Source organism: Vicia villosa, linkage group LG7 (genome assembly GCF_029867415.1).
Source record: "Vicia villosa cultivar HV-30 ecotype Madison, WI linkage group LG7, Vvil1.0, whole genome shotgun sequence".
Taxonomy (NCBI): Eukaryota; Viridiplantae; Streptophyta; class Magnoliopsida; order Fabales; family Fabaceae; genus Vicia; species Vicia villosa.
Genome location: NC_081186.1, coordinates 76,788,291 through 76,799,865, shown reverse-complemented (window position 1 = coordinate 76,799,865; position 11,575 = coordinate 76,788,291). Strand labels below are relative to the sequence as shown.

General features: G+C 35.3%; 1 protein-coding gene across 1 annotated transcript; it reads left to right on the top strand.

Moving 5' to 3' along the window:
* The first annotated feature begins 9,816 nt into the window (after positions 1–9,816).
* LOC131617513 (probable methyltransferase At1g29790) lies at positions 9,817–11,351 on the top strand. The gene has a single exon (XM_058888794.1). The coding sequence runs from the start codon at positions 10,010–10,012 to the stop codon at positions 11,186–11,188; it is 1,179 nt and encodes a 392-aa protein (XP_058744777.1). The 5' UTR covers positions 9,817–10,009; the 3' UTR covers positions 11,189–11,351.
* The last annotated feature ends 224 nt before the right edge of the window (positions 11,352–11,575 follow it).

The window sequence follows — 11,575 nt, the reverse complement described above, 5'->3', positions numbered from 1 at the left end:
GATTACTCCAAAAGTGCATTTTCGAAAATGTAAAACGAAAAATTTAATAAAACACAACTTTGCATGTTTGCTTCACTCATAAACAAAAACACTGTTTCTTCTTCAAACCCTACCAAAATCATCCTTCACACTGAACCAATTTTTCTACTTTAAAATAATATTTGTATGTTTTTTTTACTTCAAAAGGAGTAAAAGAAGTTGGAATTAAAAGTAATGTACATGTATTTTCTTCCTCATTAATTATATTAATTTGTTTTCAGTCTAAAAATACACTTTCTGATGTGTGATGATGTCATCCGAAACTGTATTTTTGGATTAGTTCAGTGTTGAGTTTGACAAGTTTTTAAATATTTTCTTTTATGATTGGCCTTAGATATGGTGCACCATGATGTTGTCTCCAAACCTATTGTTTCTACGAATTCCGGACCAGTTGATGTCAAGGTAAATGTCGACAAACAATTCACAAATGAACAGGAGTTTGTTATTTGTGATCGTATGCTCAAATTGAGGTTCGGTGTAATTGCATATTCAAATAATGGTCTAGATAGAAGACATGCTTATGTGACACTGAGATGTTAAAGAAATGACAAGTACACAAATCCTATTTGAAAGTTGAAACGGGATGACACTGGAACAAGAAAATGTGAGTGTCCTATTAAGTTGTGTGAGTATTGTATGACAAATAATACATGGAGATTTAATGTGATTCATGATATACATAATCATGACATATGTCGCAAGTTAGCCGATTATCCCATTGGATTTAGTCTTAAGGATGAAGAGAAGGAAATCGTTTTTGACAAGACATTGAGCATGGTGCAGCCCAAAAATACTATTGCAACTTTGTAACAGAAAATACCTCAAAATATCTCAAATATAAAGCAAGTATACAATGTTCATGCCTAAAACAACAAGGCGATAAGAGGGGATAAAACTGAAATGGAATAATTGTTGAAGCTTTTGGATGATAACCATTATGTATCTAGGTATAGAGTCTGCGAGGATGATGAAAACATTCGAGATATATTTTCGATTCATCCTGATTCCATAAATTTCCTCAATACATTTCCCAGTATACTCATTATTGATTCAACATATGAGATCAACAAGTACATACTTCCACTATTGGAAATTGTTGATGTTACTTTTACGAAAAAAACTTTTTCGATTGGGTTTGCATTTTTGAAAAGTTAAAATGAGGACAATTTTACTTGGGGTTTAGAAATGTGCCTCTCTATGTTGAAGGACCAAGAGAACACACCAAAGGTCATTGTCACCGATCGCGATACCCGCACGAACGAATTCGGTTACAAAGTTGTTTTCTACATCATATGCATTACTTTGTAGATATCACATAACAAAGAATTTGAGAAATAGACTTAAACCTACGGTATGGACCAAACAAATTAAGGGTGAAGATGGGAAATGGTTAAAGCGGGTGCGATATTGGAAAGCATAATGGATGTTTAGAATGTTGTAACAAATTCTTCTATGAAAGAGTTATATGTTGATTTTGTTATACATTTCCAGTAGTGTGAGAAATATTTGAGTTTCTTCCAATATGTTTAAAGTACAAGTCTATACCAGGTGAAGGTGAATATTGTTTGTGCTTGAACTAATCAGGTTATGCACTTTGGAAATACAACAACTAACCGATTTGAATCTTCCCATGCTACATTAAAGAATTGGTTGGAAAATAATAAAGGTGATTTATATAGAGAGTGAGAATTTTGTGAACCAAATGATCCAAAATTATCGTAATTAGAGGGCAACTAGGGAAGATTACCTATCTAGAAACCACATATTTGAAACCATTGTCGCAACCGTTAAAAACAAAGGGTGCTCCTAAGAAGGTCAAACCAACATCGAGTGACAATTCAACGATATAGTCTCCTTCCTATTTTGAACATGTTGATGGCATACCCCAAATTTGACTCATTAAGACTTGTCCTTTCTTATTGGCATATCATTTAAAATAGGTATGTATTAAGATATATATATATATATATATATATATATATATATATATATATATATATATATATATATATATATATATATATAAAAGTGTGATCAAGATTATAAATGCATGTATGCTTCAATTCAATCTCTTAGGCTTAACATCCATAAGATGTCATTAGATTTTATTGATTAAATGAGGGTATGCATTAAGTAAAAGTGTGTATTTAATTGGGTTTATTATTCATAAAATATGAGGCCCAATTTCAAAATTCAAAATTAATTTTAAAACTTGGGTTTTATAAACTTTCTTGGTTTATTTACAATATTTTGGATTTTTGTAATTATTTGTTTAAAAATATAATAATTTACTTGTAAATTATTTATATATTTTTTTAAAAAATAAATAAATATGTGCTCGCCTTTCATATGTTTTCAATTGGGTTTTTAATTCAAATAAATAACATAACACAATTGGTAATGAATAAGGCTTGCAAGTAAGAAGTCATAGGTTCGAATCTCATAAGTGGCATTTTCACACTTTTTTCTCCTATTTTTACTAATGGCAAATTTTGGGCTTTTGGATATGGATTATTTCCTTTTATGCATTTTTAACCTAATTTCCATCTCTATAAAAAGGGGTCTTGACAACCCTAAAAAGGGGACTTTTTTTTTACTTTACGTACAATTTTTACAAAGTCACTCACATACACTTTTTTTTCAATTTTTTAATTTTTTAATACGTTTCTCTTCTCTCTCCGAGGGTTTGTCTTAGGGTTGTCTTGAACAACCCTAACCTGCCGTTGTCGATCAACTGACAACGGCAGACAAACCCTTTCCCCCTTTCAAACTCAAAACTCTCAACTCAAACTCAAATTTTTGGCCAATGACTACATATGAGGCCTCCCTTTTTTGAAACCTTTTTTTCAAAACTTTTGTCTGATGATAACCTATGAGACCTCCCTTTTTTTAAAATCTTTTTTTAAGAAAAAAACTTTTGGCCAATGATGATACCTGAGGCCTCCCCTCTGAAAAATATTTATTTTGGCCAATAATTTCTATGAGGCCTGCCTTTTTTTTTTCAAATATTTGTTTTGGCCAATGATTTAACATGAGGCCATCTTTTTAAAAAAAACCTTATTTTTCCCAATGATGATACATTGAGGCCATTTTTATTTTCACTATACATGGTTTTTGCCTTTGGTCATTGTCGTCTCGATCTGACAATGACCCTATCAAAAGCCTTGGGTTTACCAAGGGTATTTTTTTATTGTTAATACTTTTTTTTACAAACCTTTTTTAACTGATGACTGAAATATTATATGAGGCCAACCCCTTGATTTTAATCTTTTTTTTATAAATATTATAATTTTTTATTAGTCAACAATTGTCAAAACCTTTTTTTATAAAACCTAAACCTAAAGATTAAATGGGTCCCCTTGAGTACAAGGGAGGTAAAGGGTGCCTAACACCTTCCTTTTTCCTAATTAACCTACTTACCAAAATCTCTTATTTCGTAAGGGTTTCTCACTTGCTTATTTCGTAAGGGTTTCTCCAACTTCATAATCTCAAAAAAAGTGTTTTCAAAGATGCCCGCAACAGTAAACCGTCTCCTATGCCACCTTTACCAAAAATCAAACACATTGAAGAGATGTTAATTTTTATGCAAAATTAAATTGAATGGATTTTAAATGTTGAGGGTGACGGTAACTGTGGTTATCGAGTTATTTCATATTTTCTTGGTAAATGAGAAGAGAATCATACACTTCTCCGCCAACAATTTATCAAAGAGTTAAAGGCGCATAAAAAATCATACACATCGCTATACGGGACAAAAAATAACATTTGATGCAACTCATGAATATTTTATTCCATTTGTTAGTGGTCCGACACGGAGAAAAAATGGATGTGCTTCCCTGGAATGAGTCATCCTATAGAAAATGCATATACTAGGGTGTTTAATGATCTGACAAGATACGAGTTTCCAAAAACATTTTTTCCACTTTGGAGTGCCCCACCTCAAAATCCTACGAATCTCATTATGTGAATTGGGTGGCTTTTAAAATCACGCCATTTTGTTCAAGTTTATTTAAAATTGAGATATGTCCTATACCACGGACATCACTGAAGTATATAACTCATTCAACAAAGGAAACTAAAACTTGACTGAATCATTTTTTGATAGAATGAAAGAATTCACCAAGTTGAGCGAGATTGAAAGAGAATCAAATAAACAAAATTTGAAGGCAGAACCATCCGTAGATATAAATTTAGGTGGTGACACATGTTTTGATTCATTTTAGTTTTTTTATCTAACAACTTATTTAAGTGGTGACACATGTTTTGTATGTAATGTTTTATTGATATTAACGATGTAAATTGTATACATTGTGGCAGTTGATTACTTCACCAAGTGGATCGAAGCAGAGACTTTAGTGAAGATTACTGCTACCGAAATTCGGAAGTTCTTCGAGAAGAACATCTTGGCTAGGTATGAAATATCACAATCCATTGTAACAGATAACGAGACATGGTTCATGGATAAGAACTTGAAGCAACTCCATGAAGAATTAAAAAGGCGATGCAACACTTCGACTTATTAATACATCCTTAGATAAACAGGCCAGCTGAAGCAATGAACCAAGTTTTATTGAGAGGACTAAATTAAATACTAGAGGTGGCTAAGGGAAATTAGGCAGATAAGATTCCACCTTCCTTAGGTATATCACACCACATCCCACTCGATGATAAGTGAAACACCTTTTCATCTTACCTATTGAACCGAAGTTGTAATTCCTATTGAAATATAGGAGCTTAGTTTGAGGATGGAACGCCTCTTGCTAGGAGAAGAAAACACATAGGCTATCAGGGAAGAAGTCAACTTTTTAGAAGGAAAGAGATCATTTATCATTCTTATGAGTTCCATTGTGAAGCAAGCAACCGCATCCAGATACAACAATTGATTCCTACCTCGAGAGTTCTAACCTAGAGACTTTGCACTAAGGCAAGGTGGTGTTGGAAGGTATAATGACATGGATGGTAAACTTGCACCTAACTAGGAAGGACCATGCAGGATCAAAGCTGGTATCAGAAATGAAGCCTACACGCTAAAAAACCTAATCAGAGAACCAATACCTAGGACATGAAATGCAGTCAAGCCTTTATGGTGCTTTAGTTGAATACCACCCAAGTTGCCTAAGCATAAAGTGACTAATTAATGCCAGATGTAATGCTTTTAGATAAATAATACAAAATTATTTTTGTTGGAAATTTATATGATTGTCTCCCATAAGAGAGCATGGTCAAAGACCAATTAAGCACACAAAACAATAATTGGTACACCTCTCCTCTTGGTAGTTAGTCATTCCATAGTGCATGCGTTGAAGCCTAGGATATGTCAACCTTAAACGTGGCCTTCACCTGAGGGCATGGAAGAGGAGCCAACCTTTGGCCGAGCACGATTCCTAAAGACTTTGAAGCACACTCCAGTCCCCAACCTATGGCGACTAAATGATAAAATAAAGTCATGGAAGACAAAACGAGGAAATGAAATCGTGTGAAATAAAATGATGAAGTAAAATCATGAAAGACAAAATAATGAAACAAAATCATGGTTGGAAAAATGATGAAATAAAATCATGAAATACGAAATGAAGAAACAAAATCATGGGCGACTAAATGATGAAACAAAATCATGCATGAAAAAATAAAAGTAGATCAAAACACTTAATCGAGGGAAAGGATAAATCATCGCAGAGTCATTACTTGGTCAGTAAAAATTTATTACAAGTTCCATAAACAACAACAAATTACAGATATTCATCATAAAATGTATGAACCTTCTTCCTCCTAAAAAACAATTATCTTCCCTTCAAGGAATTACTTATAAGGATCCATCAAATCTCTAGGAACCAGAATGTTCGGGAATATCACCTCTATCTAGTTGATGGAGTTTTGGAAGGCCTTAAAAACATATTAGATGCTACTGTCAACAAAATCTTTATGTTTTTTCCTCACCAACACCGAGCTATCCTCGTTGTCTCTCACCTTCTTCTACTCCTCCTCCACCTTTTCCTTCTTCTCTTTCAAGAAACTCTCTATGTTAGCTACACGAGAGGTTAGCATTACCTTGACCGCTACAAAGTTGGTCACTGAAGTCTTCACGTATTAGGGAGTCTTCTCCTTCTCATACAGGGACGCCTTCAAGGCATTAATTTGTGATGCCAGGTTAGAAAGAGCACCATGGGTCTCCACGTCCTTTAAGAAGCCATTGAACTTTTTGAAGAGCTGGTTACACTCATAGACAATACTTATCCTTCCATTTCTTTTTCTCCTTCAAATGGTTTCTAGGAGCCATACCTTACCATGGCCACCCGCCTTCAGAGACATCAAGGTAACACCGTTTTGAATGAGATAGGTAATCTCCATTATCGATTCCACTTAGCCCTGTCGATGTGGTGTAGAATATAAGAATAATCCCATGAGTGATGCAAGGTCACACCTCTTGAGAAGCAGAGGAAGATCGGTCATTGAGATTCTTGTTTCGACTCTCAAAGGAAGAGCGTCCCTATTCAAGCACATTCACTTGTTCCCCAAGAGAAGCCTTGTTTCCCCTTTGATCCATTTTGATATCCGCTTCTATTTGGACTAGAGTAGGAGTTGGAGTAGGGGATGTGAGCACCTAATCTGCAGCTAGGGACTTCATCCTCTTTAAAATATACTTGAGATACGCCATGTTGTTTGCAAAATAAGACAAAAGATAGTTAGCATAATATTATGATAATGACAAAGGAAAACATAAAAATATTTCCTCTCCTCACCAAACATATTTTTCCTCTTGAGATTAGTGGCCGTGTCCACAACTGCTCTTGTATTAATAAAATGCTTCTTTTGTTGGATAGACGGTCCTTCCTAAGGGACATCACCCTTTTCATAGAGTGTCTCTCCCAAAAGGCTACCTACAACTGCCTTCAGCTTTTCTTCCTCCAAGAATAGAGAGTTGGATGAGCAGGCGCAAGTCCCCGATCCCTAGATGAAATGGTTTTGAACCCAACATCTAAAGACCTGGTCCTTGTATTTCATTATCTTATATCCTGAAGGTACATGGCAAGGAAGTGTTTCCTTCTAGGACCTTGAAACTTTTCCAACTTTCAAGGTAAACATCAAACACTTTAGTTGGCTAACAAAGTGGGCCTCCAAGGTCAGAGGATTCATAAAAAATAACAAACCTTGAAACTTCTCCAACTTTCAAGGTAAACATCAAACACATTAGTTGGCTGACAAATTGAAAGCAACCCTTGTCCCTAATTCCTGTCGATAAAAGTCTGTGTCAGGGTAAAGATGTTGAATAATAGATTCATCAAAGGTTATTTTTCCTGATACTCGCACTAGTACTAGAATATCTTGACAAAGGCCCGGGCTACCGGGTGCAACTAAGACAGAGCAATTCAAAAATGCTTCAACACACCTTCTCCAAAGTCATTGAAAGGTAGCTTGAACTTCAATATAAAGAAAAGTATTCGTAGATTGGAATGGAACATCCGTCAAAGGAGCTGTAAATTCTCTTGAAACTTTCAACGTGGGAGGATCACACATATGTATAGATGCTCTCCAAAAAGAAATCACTATTCAAATAGAAGACTAGCCCCACTGATTCTTCTTCCACCCATGAAGTACCAAGCCCTGGAGCTCCTTTGGGACCATATATTCCCAACTATCACGAAAAATATAATGTTGGTCATGATTCACAAATGGTTTCAAAATTTAATGTGATCTCTAACCTCTCCATCACTACGATATCTTGTTCATTCACCACCCTAAAATATTTAATAAAGCGGTGAGTCATTTGTTCATAACGAACGACCTCAATAAGCTCTAGATCTATATGAGACCATATAGGAGGAAAGAGATTAGTACCCACACACCTACAACAAGACTATCATGGTTTGTCCCTTCATTTCATGCAAAGGAATGTTTTGTACCTCTGATATAATGAAGACTAGAGGGTTCATTATCATCTTCAACGAAACTCCCATTAGACCAAGAGATATCGTTAAGCACGATAAGATTTACAATGTGTTGGTTAACCTCTAATGAGTCAATGTTTTGTATTCACGGATTCACTATTCTAATAGGAGGAGAAGAATCATGACTATTGGGTATATTTATTATATTTGTAGGAACATCTCCAATGTTAGCGATAACTAGAACAATGAACTATAAACAAGAAAGAAAAATATGGTACCTAAAAGAGCTGAAAATGGAGGTAATAGTTAAAAAAGGTGATTCAAAAGGCGTAGTAGACCAAAATAAATGTACAATTCAAATAGGGAAAAAGATTGACGAAAGGGTGTTATCGAAGCTCGGAGAAGAAAATTAGAGTTTGTAGAAGAAAAAAAATTGTGGTTTGTGTAAAAGGATGAAAAGAGTTTTTGAAATGCCAAATAACCATTATATGGAGAAGTAAGGTAATTTAATAAATGGCCCAAAATAAAATAAAATGGAGAGGCAAAAAAAGACATTTGGATTTTGCCTCAGGGATACAACAACATTTGAGTGCACTAGAGTATCCTTGGAAGAGGCGTCGCTCCCTAAATTTATGGCCACGTGTCAAAGAAATCTTGTGAAACATTTCAATGACGAGACTAGAATTTAATGCACTTGCTCCCTAGGTTATTCACGTCGGGTGCTAAACCTCTTATGTTTCTCCAAGCACCGACTTTGTTGCATGGAACCGAACCCAGTTCTATGAATGACTTTACGTTATCATGCCACGAGATCCTTGGAGGCAATTGTTTTGGATCGACCAAATACCCAATAAGAAAAAGCACAGATCTAATTCAGGTCTTGAACACCTCAACCAACTTTCATATATAAGGAATCCCACATGAAGAAAAAGGCATGATTCGAATTCATTTTCACTCACACGTTACTTCTCATTCTCTTTATAACTTGAACGTTAGATTGTTAACCTTATAGTTCAGCTATATCCCCAATGCATCAGAAACTTGCTTTGTCATACCAAGATCTTATTTCACTGTTCATCCAACATTTTATTTCAACAATGGAACATTTTTTAATTAAAAACTTAGTTACCACTTTGACATGATTTGTTGGTGTTATCACTGTCTCTACCCACTTATACACATAATCAACGGCTACAAGAATATATTACCTTTTAAAAGCTTGGGCAAATTATTCTATAAAACATGTTCTACACTTCAAACAATTCAATTTTTAAAATATTTAATAGAAATAGTTAGTTTCATATAGGGTAATACTAACATATTCCCTTAGGGCACACGTTAAGAGTTAAATGTGAAAAAAAAATCTTAGAAATTGTACATTGTTTTCATTAAAAGTTGATAATTAATATATTTATTATGTTTTCCAATACAAATTTTTTATATTTAAATTTCTTAATATGTGCCCACATGTTAGCTTTATCTAATGTCTAATAAGAAATTAAAATAAACCTCAACATAAAGAGAATTATAGGGTAGTTTATCCTAAATTTAATAAAGAGGAGACATAGCTTCTCCGAACTTGCTTATATAGAAGTCAATGATCATATGCATCAGCGAGGGTTTTCCCTCCCTTTGTCAGTCCAAAGTAGGCAGAGATCCGGAATGTCATGCATGTCCTGTGTATGCAATTTGCAATACTACAACATATAAAAAACGGTCAGATTTCAATTTTCTTCATTCATATTGCAGAAACAACACTTCCCAATACTCTTCAAAACTTAAAAAACATCCACCATCACCTCAATGCCATAACAAAAGAGCACATAACAAAAACAAAATCTGGGTCAAACTGTTGACTTTCTACAATTCTACAAAAGCACATTACTCATAAAGTCACAACATTAAACTATCACAAATTAACCCATTAAGTCAAAACTCTCACGATCTACCTCAACTTAGTGCTTACCACAAAATATAATATCCTTAACACTTGACATTAAGAAAATGCTTATAATCTGTACATAAAAATGGGTACCTTCCATGCTAAGTCATCATGATTAAACTCAAAATCAATCATAACAAATATGAGTTCTAATACTAACCCTCCAAAACCCTTAACCACCAATTTACTCTTTATTTTCCTCATTTTATTCACAAATCTCATAACACTCTTTCTTTCTTCCACTTACAATTCCTCCACGTGTACACCAATTTTCTCAACCGCCACCACATCCGCCGCCGTTGTAGATAGCGGCGAAGCCGTTGTAGACGGCGGCAATGACGACAATTTCCCACCGGAATTCTATGCTTCCACGTCACCACAAAAACTCCCTCTTGGCTTCAACCGAAACTTCAACTCCGATACTGTCCACCCTCCCGCCGGCAGCGCTTGCACTCTCTTCCCCGACGATCTCCGCAATTTCATGTCCTACGACGTGAACGGATCTTGTCCTGACGACGAGGTTCTCTCTCAGAGACTCCTCTTAAAGGGATGCGAGCCTCTACCTCGTCGCCGCTGCCGCCCGGCGGCGCCAAAAAATTTCCCGCCGCCGATCCCTTTCCCTGCCAGCCTCTGGTCCACACCTTCCGATTCCTCCGTCGTGTGGACCGCTTACACGTGCAAATCCTACACGTGTCTCATCGATCGTTCCCGCACGCAGAAAGGCTTCGACGATTGCAAAGACTGTTTTGACCTCAACGGCCGAGAGAAGCATCGCTGGACAAACCCTAAATCCAACGGTCTAGATTTCAGCATCGACGATGTTTTAAAAACGCGAGAACCCGGTTCAGTTCGGACCGGTTTAGACCTAGGTGGTGGAGTTGCAACATTCGCGGTTAGAATGAAAGATAGAAACGTTACAATCATAACGACGTCGTTAAACTTAAACGGTCCTTTTAACACTTTTATAGCTTCAAGAGGGGTTGTTCCTTTGTACATGAGTATCTCTCAGAGATTTCCGTTTTTTGATAACACTTTGGATATTGTTCATTCGATGCATGTTTTGAGTAATTGGATACCCGAAACTTTGCTTCATTTTTTGTTGTTTGATGTTTATAGGGTTCTTAGGCCGGGTGGGTTGTTTTGGTTGGACCATTTCTTTTGTGTTGGGGATCAGTTGGAGAATGTTTATGGGCCTATGATTGAGAGTGTTGGGTTCAAGAAAGTGAAATGGGTCACTGGGAAGAAGCTTGATAAGGGACCCCAGTTTCAAGAAATGTACCTCTCTGCTTTGTTGGAGAAGCCATTCAAGGATTCTTGGTGAACAATAAGGTTTTGAAAATTGTTGAAACAAATTGCAAAAACAATGAGAATTGAACAAATCATATCGTTTTAACTTTTGAATAGACACACTCTTTAGTTTTTTTCTTCTCTTTTGTTAAGGTTGAAAGTTTAGGTAAATCTTTTCTGCGATCCTTGTGATCTCTAAGTTCTTTGTACTTTTAAAATTTAAAGAACATCTATCGAAATACTTAGAGATCACTTATCAAAAAGATTTTTATTTTAATTTAGATATTTGTGTTTTTCGAATATAGTTTTATTTAAGTTTAAATAATTTTTAGTAGTTAATTCCCTCTCAATTTTAGCTACAAGTTTCTTTTCCCAAACAAAAATGTCATTAGTTATTTCGAATTTTGTGTATTTTTTATGA

What these genes read in the sequence shown, in the direction of transcription:
- LOC131617513 (XM_058888794.1), top strand. Translation starts at nt 10,010, where the DNA reads ATGAGTTCTAATACTAACCCTCCAAAACCCTTAACCACCAATTTACTC.